This window comes from Ptychodera flava, chromosome 18, assembly GCF_041260155.1.
Source record: "Ptychodera flava strain L36383 chromosome 18, AS_Pfla_20210202, whole genome shotgun sequence".
Classification (NCBI taxonomy): domain Eukaryota; kingdom Metazoa; phylum Hemichordata; class Enteropneusta; family Ptychoderidae; genus Ptychodera; species Ptychodera flava.
The window spans coordinates 22,061,359-22,082,840 of NC_091945.1; the positions used below are offsets into that span (position 1 = coordinate 22,061,359).

A 21,482-nucleotide genomic window follows, 5' to 3' on the forward strand; every position below is an offset into this window, starting at 1 on the left:
ACAAAGCAGTTTACACAAGTAGGCTACAGGGTTAATTGAAAAGCTGAATACTGTGTCTCTCAACATGATGGTTTGGGTATTAGAACATTAAATTATGGTTGACATTGGAAACAAAAATAGTGAAAAAAATCATCGAAAGTTAGCATTACTGGCCCTTTAACCAATTGAAAAGTACATGAGTAAGAATGGATAAGAAGTGATAATTTCTTTTAAAATGCGTAGGAGCCAGCCAAAATGATATTAGCCAGCCGATGATAGTTCAAAAGCCTTAGTAACGATTATCTCAGAAGGAATCTTTTACCACTATTATCATATTCGTGAAAGTGAATAAACTGCATTTTATTCCCTTCTTTTGCTGTACGTTGTCTCTATAACTTTCGTGCTGCCATTGATTGATCAATCGCAAGTTGCAATGACGTCACTATTTAAATTGGGTATTACGTAATGTTACACTTTCACGTCGATTGGCGACAACATCGACGGTAGCCATATTGTCTTCTTCAGTCCCCGTCAAAAGTAAACAAGACAATCCGTCAAGTAAATCGGGTATTTCTACAAGGATGTTGAGCAATCACACTGGCACGCACACCATGCTCATGAGTTACTAAAGGATCATGTATACGCTTTCCCTTCAATATACACAGAGAGATTTACAACCCAGTCTCAAATGACAAAATCCACCGTGGGATGGTATGCAAGTCATTTGAGAATTTAATTACTGCCGCGATACATGCCAACAACGCTGTACCCCTTCTACACACAGTCGTATGTTGAAACACCTGTTAACCGCTGCCCTCTCAGTATCATTATCAAGTGAGCGTATACGCACAAATACCAACTTCTCTAATTTGTAGACACGGGTAACACTCTACATTAAATCCAAAGATTATTTACCTTGCGTTGGTGCCGAAAAGCTTACTATGTTGTTCCGTTGCTAGGCCATTGACCTTCAACTTAAGCCATCAATAACGCTCTTTGGATACACTTCCATGGGAGTGAGAGCAACATCTACGGCAAGGGCAACGAGAGGACAAGTCGTGGCGTGCAGTGTTGTGCACCCTGTATTCGTACAGTGCTTTGAACGGATTGTAAGTTCATAATGTCTGAGATACGTCATCATCGATCGATCTGTTGGCGGTGTCACGAGGGTCTCGTTCCAGCACTTTCTTCCCTTTGAAAATACTAAGTTCTCCCGTTCTTTCGCTAATTACACTGTTCAATTCAGAGAGGTTTCGTACCGAGGTGACACTTATTCGAAGTGAGGTTAATGTATGTTATCCACTTAAGTTACCATCGTGAACGGGGGTCGTTGATATCAAAATATGATATGCGGGGCGTGCTCCTCCAGGTCTTGTATGGTCAAGAGTTCAGAAGCTCACTATCGGTTTTAGTTGAGTCCCCAAGGAAAAAATTTCCACTTTCAGAAGTGCAGAGATCTCGCTTACTTTTGTTCTGCCGGGTTGAAGGTTGAATTGGGGTTAGGTCATTCGCACGATCGGGGAAATTTTTCGTCGTGTACATGTTCTCAAATAACCGAGTTAGAGACATTTTAAATCTGCTTCAAATTTTAACTCACCGCCGTTACAGCAACGCAAGTAATTAATTGGGACACGGGAGGGCATCAAAGCGGTTTCTCGCAAGACGGTGAGAGACTTTTTACGCCAAGAAACTATTACTATAAACCACAACTTCTTTCTATAACATTCTACACAAGTAGATAAGTTACGACGTTTACGTAAGAAACCGTCAGAGGGTCGAATACAACATGTTAACGTGAACGTAAAGTTCTCAGAGATCAATGCTATATATACAGAAAATATAAATAATAATTGAAATACTATGACGCTGTAAGCTGTCAGCAAAGCTGTCTTTCTGTCTGTCTGTCTGTCTGTCTGTCTGTCTGTCTGTCTGTCTGTCTGGCTGTCTTTCTGTCTGTCTGTCTGTCATCCAATTTAATTTCTAGCCTCACCCTGTCCCTAACTCTATTTCATCACTTCACGGTTTGGCTCTATTTCTTTGTTACTATCCCAACATGTGTCTCCTTCCTATTGTATCTCCGCTGTCTCTCTCACTGTCTGTATTTCCTTCTGTCTCTCTATGATCTGTCACACACCATGGCTGCCCTAATCTGTGTCTCGTTATCGTTATAGTCTCGTCTTCTTCTTTCCATGAATGAAGAAGGTAAGTGAGACGAAATATGGTTTTAGGGCTAAAAGTGCCGTACGTATAAAAATGATCGGCAAAGTCATTTCAAAAGTAATAACATTTCTGAAACTCATCAAGTCGTATACGCGTGCGCTAACACCATTTTGTAACCACTGCAGGGTTATTACGAAAACAGTGGATTCATTTATATTTTCTGCCATTGTATGCATTAGCGGCCTTCATAAATTCCGGTGTAACGCGGCAAAGTTTGAATCCCATAATTACGTATATTAGATTTATGACCCAAATAGCAAAAGGCGACTAAACGTCGTTCGGAGAGGTGTAGCAACGTTCATGTGTCTCGGAGGTAAGTCCAGACGAATAGTCAAATAATTTTAGTTATCCTTACTGAAGGGACAAGTGTTAATATTGTTTCTGGCAATCCTGTACTACTCTAGTATTCAGTGATATATAGATCACAAACTTTGAATTGCTGAGAGGGTACTCTATAAAGCATACCTTGATACGCGCTGCCAGGCAGAAAGGACAAAGAAAGCGGTGGCCAAATTTCTTGAATCTTCACGACATCAACGGTGATCACGTCACCGCTGCTCTCAAAAACGGTATTCTAAAACCACGGTATTTGATTTATTTGCTTATTAGACCAGACGCAATCAATTTATGATTAATTTTGAAAGGTATTCTATCATTCCATAGCATAGATAGGTTCAAGACGACTTGTGCCCCTCCAACTTTGAGGGGACGATAATGCATGTTTTGAGGGGTACATTAACGTAAACAGAAAAATGAAAGTCTTTGTACTCGAATAACGTTGACAATGATATGATGAGTGCACGATATAATCTAACCGTTCTAGATAAGTATGCGGCTGGTAGTTTGACAGAGAAATCTCAGCTAATTTGCGGCAGAAATCATGGTATAGTTTCCTTTCATTTATCTATAAGCTGCTTTGAAGGAAATTCGGCATGTTTAAAAATGCCGAGTGGGAGATCTGACTTCTCAAACGTCGAAAAAAATTGACCAAAACATCAAGGAAGAGACTTTATCAATCAATCAATCAATCAATCAACGATATTCACAACGCACAAAAATCAACTTGAACCAGCAATGTTTTTCTCAGAGACGCGGTTTAGCCAGAGTGGAGGCTTGTCGAATGTCATCTGGCCATGGTATGAAAATGCCAAAGTCGTGGAGCCACTCTGATGAGACAGCACGTGACGCAGATATTTGCAGTCAATACTGAAACAGCTAAGGCTGGTTTTAAAGTCCGAGCTAAATAAATGACCAAGTTTGTATTGCACATGGCGTAAGCAAATCTGGGATGTAGACTTGGACTTGGTCATCGGGGGTGATGTAAACCGATAGCAATATTCTGTAACCATCGCCATGTTTAAGGTTGATTACTCCCCAAGAATAAAAATATCGTCATATTCTTTATAATTTTATATGTTGTATATATTGTTGGAAACCAATGGGATTGGCCGAGATTGTACTTCACTGGGGCAGCGTCCGCAATCACAGCCATGAAAATGCTGAAAGATTGTATATGCAGTATGGTTTGATATTCCTGATATCTGTGACAGTGTATTAATGACGTTTGAGCAAGCTGAAGAAGATAATACTAGACCTAGGAATTCTATACAATGAAACATTGAATGAGTTCACTCTAGACAATACTGCTCGACGTATCACTGGTACTCAGCATTTCACACCGATGACACTTAGTCCGTGCTTGTACAATGCAAGGCTGCCTTCATTCATTGCTGGCATTTGAAAACAAATGCTTCATTAGCGTAATTTCATTGACCTTCTCTTCGTATACACATAGTAAACTTTCTGAAAACACTGTGAAAATGACTTTGTTATGAGTGCAAGCTAAACTTATTCACTGACAGTTGTTTGCTTCTCCGTCTACACAAGCTATATACATGTCATATTGCGATTACTCAGCTCAGATCCCCATGGCAGCATGTCATGCAGCCAGATAAACAATTCTCACACAAATCCTTTCATAGAAGACTCTGGTGTATACCACGGCGGGGTTAAATTTGATTTTTTTTCCTTAATACGCGTCGACTTCATTGTGGATCAATAATGATTTATTTTCGAAAAATATTTCTTTTACGAATCATAATCACAATATCCTTATAAAAATGGAAGATATAAACATCTCGGCATTTTTGGTCCTGTGGATAGCTGCCTTCCTTAGTGACAGTTATAAACGTCTCATACTTGGACAGGAGATCTCAGATTGGATTAAAGTCCATGTGGAGCTGTACCACAGGGTTCATGACTCGGTCGCTTATTATTTATCATACTAATAAATGATTTGAAACCCCGTGCCCTGACATAAAAATTCATGGACGATACAACTATGTCTGAGTCTTTTCTTTGTCAAAGCTCCATGCAGGGGGCAGTAAATTACACAACTAAATGGTCAGAGGTAAATAACATGATATTGAATCCAAAAAGACTTGTTAATGTATATTAGGGAAGACAAACCAGAAATTCCCAAAATTTTGATGGACGAAACTGTCATAGAAAGTGTAAAGGTCCAAAACTCCACGGAGTTTAGATAAATGACACGCTGTCTTGGTCTGATCACATTGACTACATTTACAACACGATCACACAGCATTTATTAACAAATTATATGTCAATCATAGGACCCGTGGTCGAATATGCATGTCCCTTATGGCATAATGGCCTCACATTAGATCACTCCACCCTTCTTGAATCAGTCAAAAATAGCGCATGAGGAATCATATATCCAAAGAAGTCATACCAAGAATCTATAATACAATTAAGGCAGTATGCGCCTCGAAAATGAAAGACTGAAACATTTGCTCAAACTTTCCTCAATGAAACTTTCAACCATTCTCCTACCAAATAAATAATAAAAATCAGGGGTCACTGTGCAAAGTTTGGAAGTAGCAAACAAATCACCCAAAATTTTGCGATATTTGAAATTCAAAATGGCCGCCATGCTTTTGTTAACCCCATGGGGGATTAAATTTTGGATTTTCGAAAAACTAAGCCGGTGGAAATTTTTCTTTCTCCAAGAGCTTAAAAATGAGTCCCCACAAGTGGCAGATCAGAAAAGGTTTGTGGAAGATAGAAATTACATGTATGTCATTCTTTCGTTCAAAAAATTGTATGATCCTCAGGCTGACAAGTTGAACTACTTAATCAACCTAGTCTCCACTAGAAAGACTTGCCACTCAAAGAGATACCTTCTCCTATCTAGGTGCCGTACACAAAGATTTAAGAATAGTTTTATCACTTACGCGCTTTACAGTTATCAGAGATAGCTTTTCATCCTATCTGTGCGTGTGCTTTTAGAACACCATTCAATATCTCTTTTTGACTTTTAACAGCCTGAGGCAAATTTTAATTTTAACTTTTTTAAATCGTGAAAAATTTTAATTGTAAGAATTCAACCTGTCTGTATTTGTATGGAATCTGGTTGCAAAAATTATATATATATATATATATATATATATATATATATATATATATATATATATATATATATATATATATATATATATATATATATATATATATTTATACATATACATATATATACATACATATATATATATATGTATATAAAGACAGTTACTAATATTCCTTTATTTGTCGGACCTTTGATTCTAATCATGACAAAGCCGAATGAAAACCGTCTCTGAAGTGTAGTGAAGAACCTTTGGATTAGTTTGGCGAGTCATGTGTTGAATCTTAACAAAGAAGTCACTCTCTCCAACAGATCCTTGACCCGCCAGACATGAGCATCCGGGTCGTTAAACCGGACACCTTGTAAATAAGCGGATACCATATTGACCGTATTGCCTTGTAAGCCGCAGACGATCGTAAATATGTCGCAGGAAGCCATAAATGATTGACATTCTCAATAAATCGACTGCAATTTTTTCATGTTGCTAAGAAATGATTAAGTCAGTAATTCGGGGGTTGGGGCTGTTTCTTGTGTTGCCTGATTGTTGGCGTTGCATGACTCAAACGCGGATGCTTTTCTCTGTAACGAATACGTAAACATGGAAGTACTACATGGCTCAAAGGTGTTACTCCCGACGGCGACTGTAACGGCGACCAATCAAGGGAGCCGTTACAGTACGTGCCACTCTTCTCGCGGTCGTGAGATGTAGCGTTATAATCATGTCCCAATGTCATATTCAATGAGGATAAACAAATAGAAAAGAAAAGTGTAAGCTTTTAATTGATGCCATCTGTCATCCTATATTTATAAATAAAATAACTCTTAAAAAACTCAAGCATTTTATCTGATAAATTGCAACTATGGACGTATTCGTAGACGACAGAGAAGACAGGGGCGGGAACAAATAAGCGACAGGCGGTCGTCATTCGCACTGGAAAACAAATGAAACTGACCGTCACGAAAAAAACAACAACTCAAGAACAACAATAGAATGTGTCGAGATAAGCTGTGAGTTGTTCAAAAAGCGCGCCATGATGATATCATCTGGTCTCGCTCATGTTGCTAAGCAACAATTCATCTTCAGGCAAAGCCAAGACGTTTCACACCAGTAAATGTAACTTCAGTTATTTTCGCTAGGATTACTGGGTTTCAGCTATTTTCACAAACGAGGGTACCGAAAGTCCTTTCCTTCACGTTAATGCGTATTTATTGTAAAACGAGGGTTTCGTAATAAATGGGTTTGGCTCTGCTGACATGACGCTGTTGTTACGCAATGGCAGATTGCCAAACGCGCTACTGTGACGCGTCAATGCAAATCAGCGGAATTGCAACTAATTACGTAGGGTGACTCTTTCTTTCCTGAAAATCATGTGGAACCGGTAGCTGCCTCTCCCTTCAAGATGTGAAAATGCCACGAATCTAACCCTTCAGTTTGGTTGTGAAAAAGGAATTGACTCTCTAGCTACCTGAAAACCGACGGCCCTGTGTTGAGGTGCCGTTGCGATCCGACGTTTGACGTTTTCAACGCGACATCATAAATCATTTCTCAACTGTTCGGGAGCAGATCTAGACTAGTTAAGGTAAGCAAGGGGTTCATGTATCGACGAACACGCATTTGGAAATATTAGATAACCATGGCGTTTTCAACCAACGTCGCTCATTCAACACAACTCGGCTTCAATATATCGTTCCTTTTCAGGGCTTTAAGGCCCTGTAGGTTCGCATTGTTTTCTGTATTGTGCTTCGCCGCTTTGACATATTTGATTACACGCAGTTTGGAATAACAGCGTTGAAACACCTCGGCCACAGTATCCGTGTCTCGGCTTAGTGCCCAAGCCAATAATTCAGTCACTCAACAATTCGAAGTTTAACTGTCGACACACCAGCTCTCCCATAGTGTGCACTTTGAAGCTTTAAGATCTAGCAGTACGCGGAAATACAGTAAAAGCAGAACTACTACCGAAATTGACCAGGGTGTCACACTTTCACGGACATTGCAGGCTTTAATAGCTATGGTAATAAAGCTTGTGAAGAGCAGGTGATGCGGACTTCTAACAAAACGAAGAAATCTCTCTCTTTTCCTGTTCGAGTTGGATGAATATTTTTACCGTCTGACGGTTACCACGACGTGTGACAGAAAGAAGGAGATTGCCTGTCAGAAACCAGCGGTAATAACAATTTAATATGGCGTATGTTTAGAACAGAGAAATTGTTTGTCTCTCACGCATGATATGGTATTTTTAGAATAATTTCATCGCACATCAGGAAATTTCAATGACAGATACATATACTGGTAGTACATGAAGGTCTTTAGGTGAAACGCGTGACCGAATCTAATGATAAGAAGGAACATGTTAAATGCGCTTGTCATAAGCTTTGATTTCACCTCTGATAAAATCAATTATCCTCGAGAACTGATATATAATATTTGTGCCATTACTATTGGCCAGATATTGTTTATTGTGCCATACGACAGCCGAACTGGTCGGCCATATTAATTGTGAAAGGCCATTTCAAAAGCGGGTATGCACAATAATATGATATATTATATTTGTTCGAATCGGCATGGCATCGATTGTTTTATGCTGACAACTATCGGTCGTTGACGTTACAGAAACCAGACTGTGTACGTGCATGCATCAACCAATCCCCTGTTAAACTGGCAAAACACCTTAACTATAAAACAGGGAAAACGAATTGAATTTGGGCGCCAATTGATTACTCAAATATGTCGGCCATATTTGCTTCGTACGCGACAGACTGGAATTTATACTCATTGACACGTTTCTTGGTATACCACTTGAACATTCTCTCAGAACGACGAGACGACTCCGGAAATATTCTGTGTACAAATTTCTCTCCGGGTATTTAAGCGATCTAGCTGGCATTTATAACGACGTTTCCACACTGATACCTGAAACTTCGATGCTGTCTCTTTGAGGAAATGTTCATGTACATAAAGTATGTACGTGTTCCAAATCATAGTCATTGTGCCGAGCTTAAGGGTGACAAACCAAAACAGGAACCGCATCACGCTTACTTGTATAGTTAGTAACGCCTACTTTTGCACTTATTGAGTTGAAACACATTGTGACAAAACTGAAACCAGAAGCTGATTTTCACAGCAAAAAAATGTACGTATGTTATTCTCTGCTAACCTTATTTGGGAGGAATCTCGGGGTCGACTACTCAAAAGAGAAAGCAGCAATCCAAAACCTAGAATATTGTATCGTGGTTCTGCTACAACTTACATGCACGACAAGTGAATTATAATGTTACATTTATAGCCGAAAATCCAAAAAAGTGGTTCGTAAAGCTCGCTTCGACAGAATATTAAGGTAGTATCCGCCTCGAAAGTGACAGCCTTAAACCTTTGCTCAAACTTTCCTTGAGGAATCTTTCAACCACTCTCTTTCAAAATCAAGAATAAAAATCGGGGGGGGGGGTCACCGTGCAAATTTTGGTACTAGAGAAACAAATATCCCAAGATTTACCGACATGTAAAATTCAAAATGGTCGCCATCCCTGTGTTAATTCTATGTAGCAAAATAATTTCTAAGCCGTTAAAAAGTTTCCTTACACAAAGAGCTTTAAAATGAACCCAAACAAGTGGTATATCAGAAAAGAATTGTAAAAGTTTAGGAGGCCGAATATCTGTCCTGAGACGCGTTCTATGTTTGCGCGCGCCATGGCTTTATATCCGAGTGCGTGATTGGTGTCTTGACGCTAGAATACCATGGCCGCGAGAAATTCCATCGATGAAACGTACGCGCGATAGGGATTTGAGCGGGAATCGGCTTTCATCTTCCGAGCTGCAACTTCTGCGGATCCGAAGAACATCGAACTGCATGGGAGGCCAAATTTGCAAATGACCGGTTATGAACTCTGAGTCAACTAAACTTTCGGTAAAGTCGCCAGCTGATTTGATATTCAAATATCAGCGATGAACGGCACAAGCCGTGAGCACAGACACTGAACAAACCATTAAACAGATATTTTAGTCGTCACTGACTTGACGTCACGTACGATTAGCTTTTGTTCCGTCTTTCTTAAGCTCCGACTGAAAAGTCAGTAGTTGGACAGTCTGTTAACAGGCATTGTGTACATCGGCCATCGAGGACGAACAAAGACCCATTTGAAATTGCGTAACGCTATAAAATGCTGAGTTGCCCGGTCTCTATTCAATCAGTTTGTTTATCCATCACCATGGTCGTGGTGAGGTAAACATCGCTAATATATTTTTTTAAAAAGGACAAATTCGCGACCGTTTTCGATGGCAATGTAATATCATAAATTAAGATCGTTGTTTTAGCCACAATATTAAATCGCGCCATGGCATTAGTGGGCAAAATCGCGAACACACATTCAGCTTTAAACGGTCGCCAGATCTCATCTGAAACGAACGATTTTAATAAGCGCGTAAAGCGGAACGAAATTCGTCGTGAATAGTCAATTTAAGGCAAGGTTGATTCTGCGGCATCAAGTCATGTTTTCGCCAAGAAGCAGAAATCTTGGACGATGAAGGTTGCCGTTACACGATGAACAAGACTGCTGGCTGACAAGGGAATACTGAAGCGAGTGATTAATTAGCTGAACTGTCACTTTCTGGCGTTGTGCATGTGCACTGCTGTCCTTCTAAACGCAGGGCGGTCCGTCCCTCGTGCCTTGTTTGTAGTCCACATCAGCTTCATTACCTGAACCAGGTGCCGCCAACTAAGCTGTTCGTGCAAAAAGGTGTTCGTGCGAAGTTTTTCAGCGGGCGGGCAAATTTCAAACTAATCAGCGGGCGGGGAGAAAAAATCTATATTACTGTGGTGGGGAAGAAATTTCACTATTTTCAGTGGGCGGGGAGAAAATTTTTGACAGTGGGCACCGGAAGATACGTAGAGGGAGGGGAAAGCGGCGTGGTTGATAGAACTTGAGGGGAGATTTAGCGCCTTACTTAGAGGGGAGCAATGTTCCAAGCTATACTGCCAGCTGCTCCCACGGTTTGCGTTGATCTGGGTTGCCTAGTAGGCATCTAGTTGGCAATGGGAAATTTCAGTAGTGGGGAGAGGGCAGAGGGGAGCGTGAAAAGTTGTGGGGAGTGGGGAGCGGGCAGACTATAGATACTGGAGGGCAGCGGGCATCAAAATTCAGTGGGAGGGCATATTTTCCGTGTATGCCAGTGGGAGGGCAGTTACGAACAGCTCTACTTTCCCCTCCAAATTTTGGGTCAAGGTCAAAAATACGAAAAATCGGTATATCAGCCTTCAAAACATGTTTTGTGATGATTTTGCGAAATTCATGAAATTTACCAGTTGGCGGCACCTGCTGAACACAGCGTACACGTGGCTGGTAACTAAATATAGTATGCCAGTCGAGTGTTGTAGGCACGACTCTGTAAGTGGTCGATTTTTCCCAGAATTCGCTCTGAATTTTCCTCAATAAGTCAACAAAATTGACAATCGCAAGAGCAAAAGCGGTTGTCGTCAGTCCAAATTGTCATCTTCTACTGAAATTTTCTAACATGCTGTTTCACATCCTCATATTTTTACAGCTTGATTGCCATATGCATGCACGTAACAGGTGGTAGGCGATTATGCAGCCATATGTGAACGCTAAGTAGCTTCTGAGGTCGAACACTATACACAAATCGCAATAAAACCTTAATATGGAAATTCCAAAGATGCAATGAACAGTCCTAGGCGGAAAGAATGTACGGATGGGACAGTATCTGGGGATTTCTCTACTGTGCTACAGGCACATGCCGCCATGAATCCGGTGCAATAAATCGAAAGCCCAATTTTTTGTTGTCCTTGAGATTACCATGACTTACAAATTACTTTTTGATTTTAAAATTAATTAAAAGTATGTGCCGCGGTGTAAGATTATATGAGTAAATTGAAATTTGACCCAAAGAGGTGTATGGCAACCACGCATGCTAGACGATTCAGCATGCGAAGATCGTAAAGTGGTACTAGATGTCGTGAATCATGTTGTTTAATTTATTCATTGCAACACATTGCAACAGGTCGAATAGGTAAAATTTTGGGCAATTCGAAGTATACCGTGTAAAAGAAAGCGCCTCTGAATTTGACAAAAACAGCCTCTTGTCACGTGACTTTCTTTTCCCAATCGCACGTGATATGCCGCATAACAAATTAAATGTCAAACACATTTAGTAAAACTCGTAGAAGATCCAATTATTGGTTACCGATGAGACGTAAAGGGGCAGATTTTTATCAGCATGATCTCTGATCAAATTGACTCGCAGCGCAAACCTCAAAGTTTCAGTCGAGAACAGGGGACTAAAATCACGTAAACAGTTAATGCCAACAAACACAAATGTGAGAACCGGGGATTGAAGACTGTCGCTTTTAAATTGTGACGTAAGTGTCGTACGATCAACGCCAATCCAAGTTTGTCGAATTAGGGGACAGTTAGAGTCAAATGCTTTCATGGAAACTGAGAACATATTCATTAAGACAAATAAATAATCAAGTATTTCGCACAAAGAATTTCCTATGGTGCTTAAGAAACATTCTGTCAACGAAATTAACTGGAGCATTGCCAAAAATGGGTTGTAATGACTGTTTTCATAATATCCAACCAATGGCCTAGCATCGTTAATAACCGCGAGGGATATCATTTTGACTAGAAAGTATCACAGCAGAAAACAGTAATATTTGAACTATAAATTAAGGCAGTCACCGTTCATCTACTTTACTTCAACATGGACAAAAATGGTACTGGTCACCCATAGGGTCTTTGATTTAGAAAAGTACAAGTGCTATAAATAACTGATGAGCTACATGAAGGGATAGCAAACACCTTACAAGGTCAATGTAACTCTGGTAAATAAAATCAGCAATATCATGATAGTTTGCAAATCCTTTGGATGACCCGTCGTATCGTTCACAGCTTAATTTTCACCCTGTTACTTTCACTCACGGAAGACCAAATTGAAAAATCACGGCCACCGCGACACGCTTGCTGCACTGGCCAAGCAACTACTTGTCTATTTTTTGTTTCACTTTAATATTTGGCAGAGAATAAAGATCGAGTAAAAGATGACAACTAATATAAACCATGTTTAATCATTATGCACGGATATGCCGTAGTCAACGGTTCAGAAGACCTACCCATGCAACATTAATTTTAATCAAATTTAGACTTAGCGACCCCCAATAAAAATGAAATGACAAAACAAACAAAAAAACCCCGAGGCAAAACAGAGCCAGACGTATATAAAAAAGCTTGTGTTGCTGATAAAATGATATTCCAATATACTAAAATTCAGTAACAAATACATCAGTCACGCAACGTTTTAGCTCATACTTACGACTTAAAAAGAGTGTTTTGTAAAGTATAAAGACGAGATAAAATCTCTCTGACAAAACTGTGTTTTTACAATAGGTGTTTCATATCATGGGAAACTGTTTTTTGAACTGCAACCTCTTCTATTGTTTGACTCTAAAGGAGGAAGTGTCACCTTTTTCGCTTCACTTGCGTAAATAATCGATTGTATGCACTCATGCTGTTGTATTCAAATTGCGTGTCGGTGACGTCACATCTTCGAGTAATCATGGCGTTCTCAAGCACCAGAAGAACGGAAACACCAAGAAAGTGACTCGTGCGATCATGGCACTGTGCTCGTTTTTCAGATTTCAAAAATGAACGTTGATGATCTAACGTGTGCTGAAGGAAACAAAATCACAGACAGTGAAAAATGCATGACATTTGACTCTTAATAACATGTAGTTTGCATAATGGATTTATTACATATTTTGAACATGTTGATTTATTATTGCAGAAACATGGAATCGATGTGTTTATTATTGCAGAAACCTGAAAGGTCAAAGGTCGTGTCAACGTTTCTGGTGATGGCTATTTTTATCGTAAACAAATTAACTGCGTGTCCGATTCACTTGAGAGCGTTGGTTGCAAGTCAAATATATCGATTTTATGGGCCAGACGAATGGGTGGATCGGGCCTAACTCAATGACTTATTTCGTTATCTCGGGCCATTTCCAAACCAGGGACATGAATTGCGAATAATGGCGGGCGTGATTAATATCGATGGCATTGGACGCTATCCCATCATTCATCAGTTGTCGTCTGCGATCAAAGTCGATTGCCGACCGGTAATCAGACCGCTGTAGCGTGTTTAGTCATCTCATTGGAAAAAGATGTGCGCCGATTCCAAGTAGTAGTTGAAGAACAGCCAAGTATCAAGTTGCTAAGGTAACAACAGGCGGCCATGCTGTCATTTCATAGAAAGGGTGATAGTTTATTCTACAAGTAGAATATAAAAACGACTCAAAAGTACGTGTTTGAATTACTGTTTCCTGGTTGCTGTTCAACAGTCCAGTTATTTTGTACTCTGCGGAAGTTATCTTCAGTTTTTATAAAAAGGGTACACAAATATGTACTATTCAAGACATTACGACATCAGACCACAATAACGATATTGGCTATGATCCGAAACTTTCACCAGCACTGGCACTTCATAATTCACTATTTTGTGAATGACATTGGTGTGCGCCGGGCGGTCATGTTCCCCGGTCTTTACAATAGTGACGCATTTATGGTCAAGCGATAGTCTCTCGTAATTACACGGAAACGACGTCAGAGTTTGTCGTTATGAGTAATTGCGGTCCAGAGAGTCTGCCATTTTGCTTGATCTCTTGCAAGAAGAGGGGCGTTAGCTTTTATGCGTGGATTCTTGAACATACATGAATTCTGTCATACACAACCAAAATCGCGCCAACGCTTGCCAAATGCAGTGTCGGTGCCGTACCAAGTGAAGGCATATGAAGAACATACTGTACTGGATGCTACTATGGCAATGGCGAGGCTTTAGTGGTATGACCCAGGCATGGTTGTTCGGTAACCGCTGCTGAGTTATGAGCTCAATGGCTCGTAACCATCGAGAAACAGACTGATTCGCTGCGCACGGGCTTAAAAATTGAGTAGGCGGAGTGATCGGTACACGTCAGCTTACACAGGGTTGAGAGGTTGATCGCAATTCACTATATTTTTAGAGCTCTTGCTGATATATGCATAATTATTTTACGGGATTTCAGCAGCAGTTAATATCGAATACTTTGCAACTATGTCTCAATCAATCAATCAATCAATCAATCAATCAATCAATCAATCAATCAATTAATCAATCAATCAATGTCTAGTAAATCAATCCATCCATCGATAGATTAATTAATCGTAACACTGTGCCTAGGCTTCTAGAGAACTGCATATTGCTTTATTTGACAATAAACGAAACAAAAACAAAGTTGTAACTGCCGGTTATTTAGGAGTAAATTTTTGATGGGAACTGATATCGATCGGAAACAGTCTCGCTTATTAAGCAAAATGATTCAGAAAGTAAGAGCATGGCTGTGGTACAGACTTAGCCACTGCTCAGTGGTCACCGACAAGCCAAGAGAACAAAAGCCAGTATGGCTGCTCCTTTTCACTGTTGCTTCTATGATTTCAAATTTCAAACAAATAAGTGTAATATACCTATTAGAATGCTCTTACTATAATTTCAATCAGTGTAAGATGTGAGGTAAGTTAGTATTCATTTAAGCAAGTTATATTGAAAGAGCATTGTTTTGGAACTAAAATTTAAGATACGGTAATTGTTCATTTATCAATGTAAAATGTTCATCTACCTTAGTTGACAAACTGTAGTATACACTTTACTGACAAATTTGATCGATAAACAAAATTTTTAGGTGCTACACCAAATTATAGGCACCGTTGCATATTAAATACATGGTCGGCCAATTTGATACAAAATCAATGAGAGCTTGACTGTCCTGTGATTCTGCAACTCGGTGATTAAAGTTGATTAAACGGAATTAATATTTCAACTATCTCTCATTTCATCTGTCGCTGTATATCGGTTCAGTTAATAAAAATAGGCGAAGATGTCCCGTATAGCATGTTTTAGTACTCCTGACCCGACTTAAAGATCGCTACTGACATGCACATAATGGATATTTGGTTGTCTTGTTGATACCGAGAGATAGTGTATGCAATATTGCATATCAAAATAATTACACGTAAATTGTGCGATTCTTTGATACATAATAAAACAAATCGACAAAGCGATTTGGACTTTACGACGAAATTTTATGTTACAGCTCGGAATAGTTGCCGCGTCAACTGACGTTTAGATTCGTAAATTCCGTACAAAGATTGTCCCGCGTGTTTTCCTATTTTTGTCGTTGGCGGCGCCTACAACGTGGCGGCGTATTAGTCCGTTCACACGAACACAAGCCTTTCAACGTTTGTCAGTTTGAAGCCCCAGCGCAATCTGAACATCATTTTCATGTTTTGTAAATAATAAAAGAGCGTAGTTCCTGTTGTTTCCTAGAGTGCACAAGTAAAAAATTTTGGGTTTTTGGAACAGGTTGCTGTTGTCCTTAACCCTTGTGTTGTAGCTGGCATAAGTTCATGGTTACATGGAAACCTAATACGTTATACCTAAGGACCAGTCCCTGGATGATATCAAAGATATCAATATCAGTGTACGAAAGAAAACTAATTGATACGTCTTTTCACTAAACAGATAATACATGTATTTCACCTTCTTTTATTTTTCCTTAGGTAAGAAACAAAATGACGAGAATGCTATTGTTGTGGCCACTCTGGACGATAGTCACCGTGACACTTCTGCCGTACGAACATGGAGGGAGAATTGAAGCTGCTACAGTGAATTCTGTTGACAGTGATGGGAATATCGCTTGGAAGGATCTGCCAACGCCGAGCGCCCCCTATCAGTCCCCTGCTGGCTACGATGAGGGCCCCTCCCCTCTTCCAACCCTGTGGAAGATGATGGATCAGTGGATTAAGTTGATAGCACCGGGGGATATACCCTATGACGTTGCAACCGATGCCTTCGCTGGTAACTTTGCTATTACAGATTTGACTGGCAATTTCTCGCAATACATAGACATATTGTTGGGTTTTGGCATCTGCATAGCCATCGGTGTTCTGTTTTTGCTGATATTCCCGATTGTGTGTATTTGCTTCTGCGCATGTCGCACTTGCTGCGGCAAATGCGGAGGCAAGATGTACCAGAAACAGAGCGGTAACATGTGTTGTAAAATGGTCACCTTTGCCATCCTTCTGACCTGCGTCACAGCCGTCATCGCCGGAGGCTGTGCTTGTGCCTACTTCGTAAACGATCGGCAGGCATCGGAATTTCCGAACGCTGGCAGCAATGTCTTGAAAAGCACGGACGATATTGTGAGTTACGTGAACAACACGGCGAATGAGGTGTTATTTGTTGCTATCACCCAATCAAACTGGACCTTTGACTTAATCGGAAGCGAGTTAAACAACGTCGGGGTGACGGTCGGTGTGCCTGTTCGTGAGGCATTAAGACCCTATATTGACCCGGCTTTGAACGCCATATTGTACATGGTCGACGTGATTGAAAATACCAGGGATGGGTTGGACTCTTTAAACGACCTTTCGGCAACTTTCAATACAAGCTACATCGAGTTTGCTTCGTCGCTTTCTTCGTTGAAGCAAGACATTGAGGAACTGTATAGCAACTGTACGACGGACGGCGGCTGTTCAGCGGACCCTCAAAACACAGCAAACACTTCGGTATTGGTTGCAAGCAGGGATTTCAGAGATATGTCGTCGGCGGGTACATATCCGAGAGTTGCCGTCTATGCAAAGGCCATCGCACTGACAGCTGTCATCGATAACGACCTGGATACCGAAGCTCAGAAAGGCCGGGACGAATTTGAAGACATCCCGGAGCTGGTTCAAAATGAGACCGACGCTGCAGTGGGTGATTTGACTTCAAGTTTTGGCGATTTCAACAGCGAGATTGAGAGCGGGCTCGACCCCATGATCAGTAACCTGAACACGTTATCTTCGCAGGCTACTTCATTTGAAAACACTCTGACGACCTACACCTCATATGTGCAAGATTATGACAAGTATCGCGGCTACTTCCTTTTAGCGTTGTGCTGTATGGCTTTGCTGGTGGTAGTTCTGAACTTGCTTGGCTGTTTCTTCGGCGTGCTCGGCTACGACGGCGCCGCCACACCGACTCAACGAGGCGGCGTCTCCAACTGCGGTGGACTGATGCTCATGGCTTCGGTAGGATTTTGCTGCATATTTGCGTGCCTCTTCATGATTTTGACCACCCTGCCGTTCGCAGTCGGCGGCCCGCTGAAAAAGTTCGTCTGCGACCCGATCGTGTCACGTGAACTCTTCACTGAAACTATCGACCAACCAGACGCGATTCCGGGCACTGACGGGTACTTCCTCGGTAACCTGTTGTTTCAGAATGGGAACATTTCTCTGACCATGACCGGCATCCTTGAAGACTGCGAAATGAACGGAGCCGCCTATACATCCTTTAAACTTGAGAATTTGATCAATATAACCGAAATGCTAGACGTTGATAAGTATATTTCCTTAGATCAGTTTGGGAACTTGAAAGTGAATGTCTCGGATCAGATCGAGATTATGTCAGCAGAAACTGAGAGTAACTTGGCCGACGCAAGAGATGCGAACGCGGCAGACCTGCCCTGGACGGATTACGAAAACGAACTGAACTCCGATTTGATCGATTATGGAGAAGATCTGGATCTATGGGCGGATGCTTTGCAAAGTTACATCACTGCCTATTCAGGCAACTCGACTATCTTTCCTGGCGACTACCAGACACAGTTCGTTAACATGGTTACAAGGATCCGCAACTTCCAGACGTCTGCAGTGGCTCCGATCATAAGCGACCGCGATGCCATCAAAACGCTGCTTGTCCAGGTACAGAACGATTCGGCCACCATCGACCTAGCTGTGAACAACACAATCCTGACCGGGCGTGCAGCCGACCAGTACATCGATGACCACTTAGATAACGTAGTCGAGAATGAGGTCGAAAATCTGCAGTCAAGGCTCCTGGGCTACGTGGACCAATTTGTGGCGTATGTGAACGACATGATCTACAACGAGGTCGGAAAATGTTTACCGGTTTACAACTTGATTGAGAATCTCTTCAACACTTTGTGCCGCAGCATTCTGGATGCGTTCAATGGGTTGTGGTTCAGCATGGGCTGGTGCGTTTTCTTCTACATACCCAGCATCGTCTTCGGCGTGAAACTGGCGAAATACTTCCGCCGTATGAAGGAGGAGGACCACTTTGATGATGGCATTGAAATGGGACAGTCCAGCCCTCAGAAATCATCTGCCTACCAACCTTACGGCAAAAACAAAGTGGACTCGATTTAATAAATCTAGAACAGAACTTTCACACTCATAAATCAGTTGAGCATTGCCTGACTACTTTAAAATTTGAGGTATGTTACTTTAGAAGAAAGTATACGAATGTTTTAATAACTTTCACGTTTTTTTACAAATTTATACTTCAATAATCAGTCATGCAGAAACGTATTGGGTAAAAAGATCTCTCGGAAACTATTCAACGTAAGTAATCTATTGTGTTATAGCTCCAGTACTCCGCTGTCTTGCCAATATATATATATATATATATATATATATATATATATATATATATATATTACATCTTGTACTGCTGTCGTATCGGCTTCACAAACGCACAAGTATACAAGCAGCACAGACCTAGGTGATCGATCGCCCTTGGAATTGCAAATAAGGCCAACTCGAACAGTACATCAATTCATTCAACTAATCATATATATATATATATATATATATATATATATATATATATATATATATATATATATATATATATATATATATATATATATACATACATATAGAGAACTAAAATTACCTTTATATATATATATATATATATATATATATATATATATATATATATATATAAAGGTAATTTTAGTTCTCTATATGTGAATACTGTCTACTCAGAGAAGGAAAGTACTTGATATATACTTTATATATATAAATGTGTGTATCTCGAAACATGTGTAAAGGTTTATTAATAAGTGGATATATAGTTTTACACCTTATAAATATATTTGTGTACATATTTATGCATGTTGGTATCCAAATCGTACACAAGCTTATGGTGTACACATATGTGTATATATTGTAAATGAGTATTCGTGAATTTTGTCAGATATTGGGTATTTTTCTAAAGCTCTGTGACTTTGATGCACCGTGGTAATTTTCGATGGGCACAAGTGTTTTCGATAATCTTTATTTTTGCACCATAGTTATTTCTATACTGCAGTGGACGCCTTATAGTCGACGCCTTGAAAGCAGGCATATTGATATATGTATTTCAGATAGCGTGTCGAAAATGAAAATTAAAACTCTTAATTTGCCGAAGGAAACTTTCATGAGGGAATATAGGCTAATACAAATTATATAAAAAGGCCAGATAGGTACAGAGGAACACATTGTCTAAAATTGACCGATATTTGAAATTAACAAACGTCTCCCGTAGTAATCATTAATTACTAAAAATATCAAATCAACAAAATAAATTAATTAGGGAAGAATGCACTTCGAGTACAGGATATCCCGACTCTCAAACTTTTACACTATCCTTTTAGCCTACCACATTTGGGAGCTCAGTTTGAAACTTATGAAATAAATTAAAGTTTCCCCGTCTTTGTTGTGTGAAAATTGGAAATTTGATTTTCCTTACTGAGGTAACACCAAGATGGCATTCATTTTGAATTTCAAATATCGGTAAATATTGGGTAATTTCTCTAGTACCAAAAGTCGGACGACCCCGAATTTTATTCTTGATTTTGTAGGACAACGATTGACAGATTGTTTGAGGAAAAGTTTTAAAAAAGTTTAAGTCTTTCATTTTAAAGGCACGAACTACAGTTGCTCAGCAAAGGATCATCGCAAAAAATTGAGAATTCAATTCTGTCCCCGAGGACACGCGCTACTTTCCTCATAAGCATAAGTACTCAATATAATTCCGTCCACAAGACAAGCCTTTGCGGTTGATATACGCAATAATCGTTACCGAACGTGCTTTTTCGCAGAAGCGTGGCACGGCGTTTTTCCCCCTCCTGACTGAAACTTTCAGTATCATCGCTTCTCTCTACACAGAAGTAGCGTTTCACTTGTCCTTAAATTGAATTCGCGCATTTTGGAATGGCGGATAAAATGAATAAACATGATGAATAAAGAAAAGTAGGTGTTAGTTTTAGTGTATGTGCACTCAATACAAAAATGTCATCTTTCGATAGCTAGATACCGTAGAAATATTGAAATGTCATGTGCTCTTGTTCCCTGTTCAAACAATGACTCTTCAAAAGAAGTACCATGTTGTTCATTTGTATTTTTTGAGCTGACAAAATCATAACGACGAAACGAACTTTTATTGACCATTGTGTGCTTCATTTACATGTTTGCATATCTTGCGCAAGAAACAGCTGATTACGTAGTAAACACAAGATGGTTTTTTACCGAAAAACCCCTTTATTGTTGATATTCAGAATGGATTTTACGTGGATGTTGCTAATTTTTTTAAAGTTTATTTGTATTGCTTCCTTCAAAATGTTATCTTCACTTATTCATTCTTACTTGATTTAGTTTTGAAGCCATCAATTGATCACCACTGTGAGGAGTTTGTGTTTGATTGTAGTCATTAAAACAGTGAATGTCTTATATACATGCTTTCAAACCTACCTTTTGTCGAGTGAATCACTACTAATTCATCCACACCGGCACTTCTATACGGCGGGGTGGTGATACGTTTTATTATTGAGTTGATTGCAAGACCCTCATCGACACGGAACCTTTGATGATTTCGCAGAACAGAGAGGAGAAAAATTCATGTTGCTTCATCTAGCTATTCTCTATTCGAATCAACTTCAGGATGGAATGTAGAACTTATAAAATTTGCATAGACGACTAAACAATCCAAAAA

The 21,482-nt window shown here is 39.9% G+C and overlaps 1 protein-coding gene across 2 annotated transcripts; it reads left to right on the plus strand.

The window, feature by feature from the left end:
* The first annotated feature begins 6,947 nt into the window (after positions 1 to 6,947).
* LOC139117166 (prominin-1-A-like) lies at positions 6,948 to 19,326 on the plus strand. 2 transcript variants are annotated; one of them, XM_070680048.1, is made up of 2 exons: positions 6,948 to 7,203; positions 16,223 to 19,324. In XM_070680048.1, the coding sequence occupies exon 2, from the start codon at positions 16,235 to 16,237 to the stop codon at positions 18,869 to 18,871; it is 2,637 nt and encodes an 878-aa protein (XP_070536149.1). In that variant the 5' UTR covers positions 6,948 to 7,203; positions 16,223 to 16,234; the 3' UTR covers positions 18,872 to 19,324. The 2 variants fall into 2 exon arrangements, with proteins under 2 accessions (XP_070536149.1, XP_070536150.1); XM_070680049.1 differs by lacking the exon at positions 6,948 to 7,203 and adding an exon at positions 13,539 to 13,849 and having other exon boundaries at positions 16,223 to 19,326.
* The last annotated feature ends 2,156 nt before the right edge of the window (positions 19,327 to 21,482 follow it).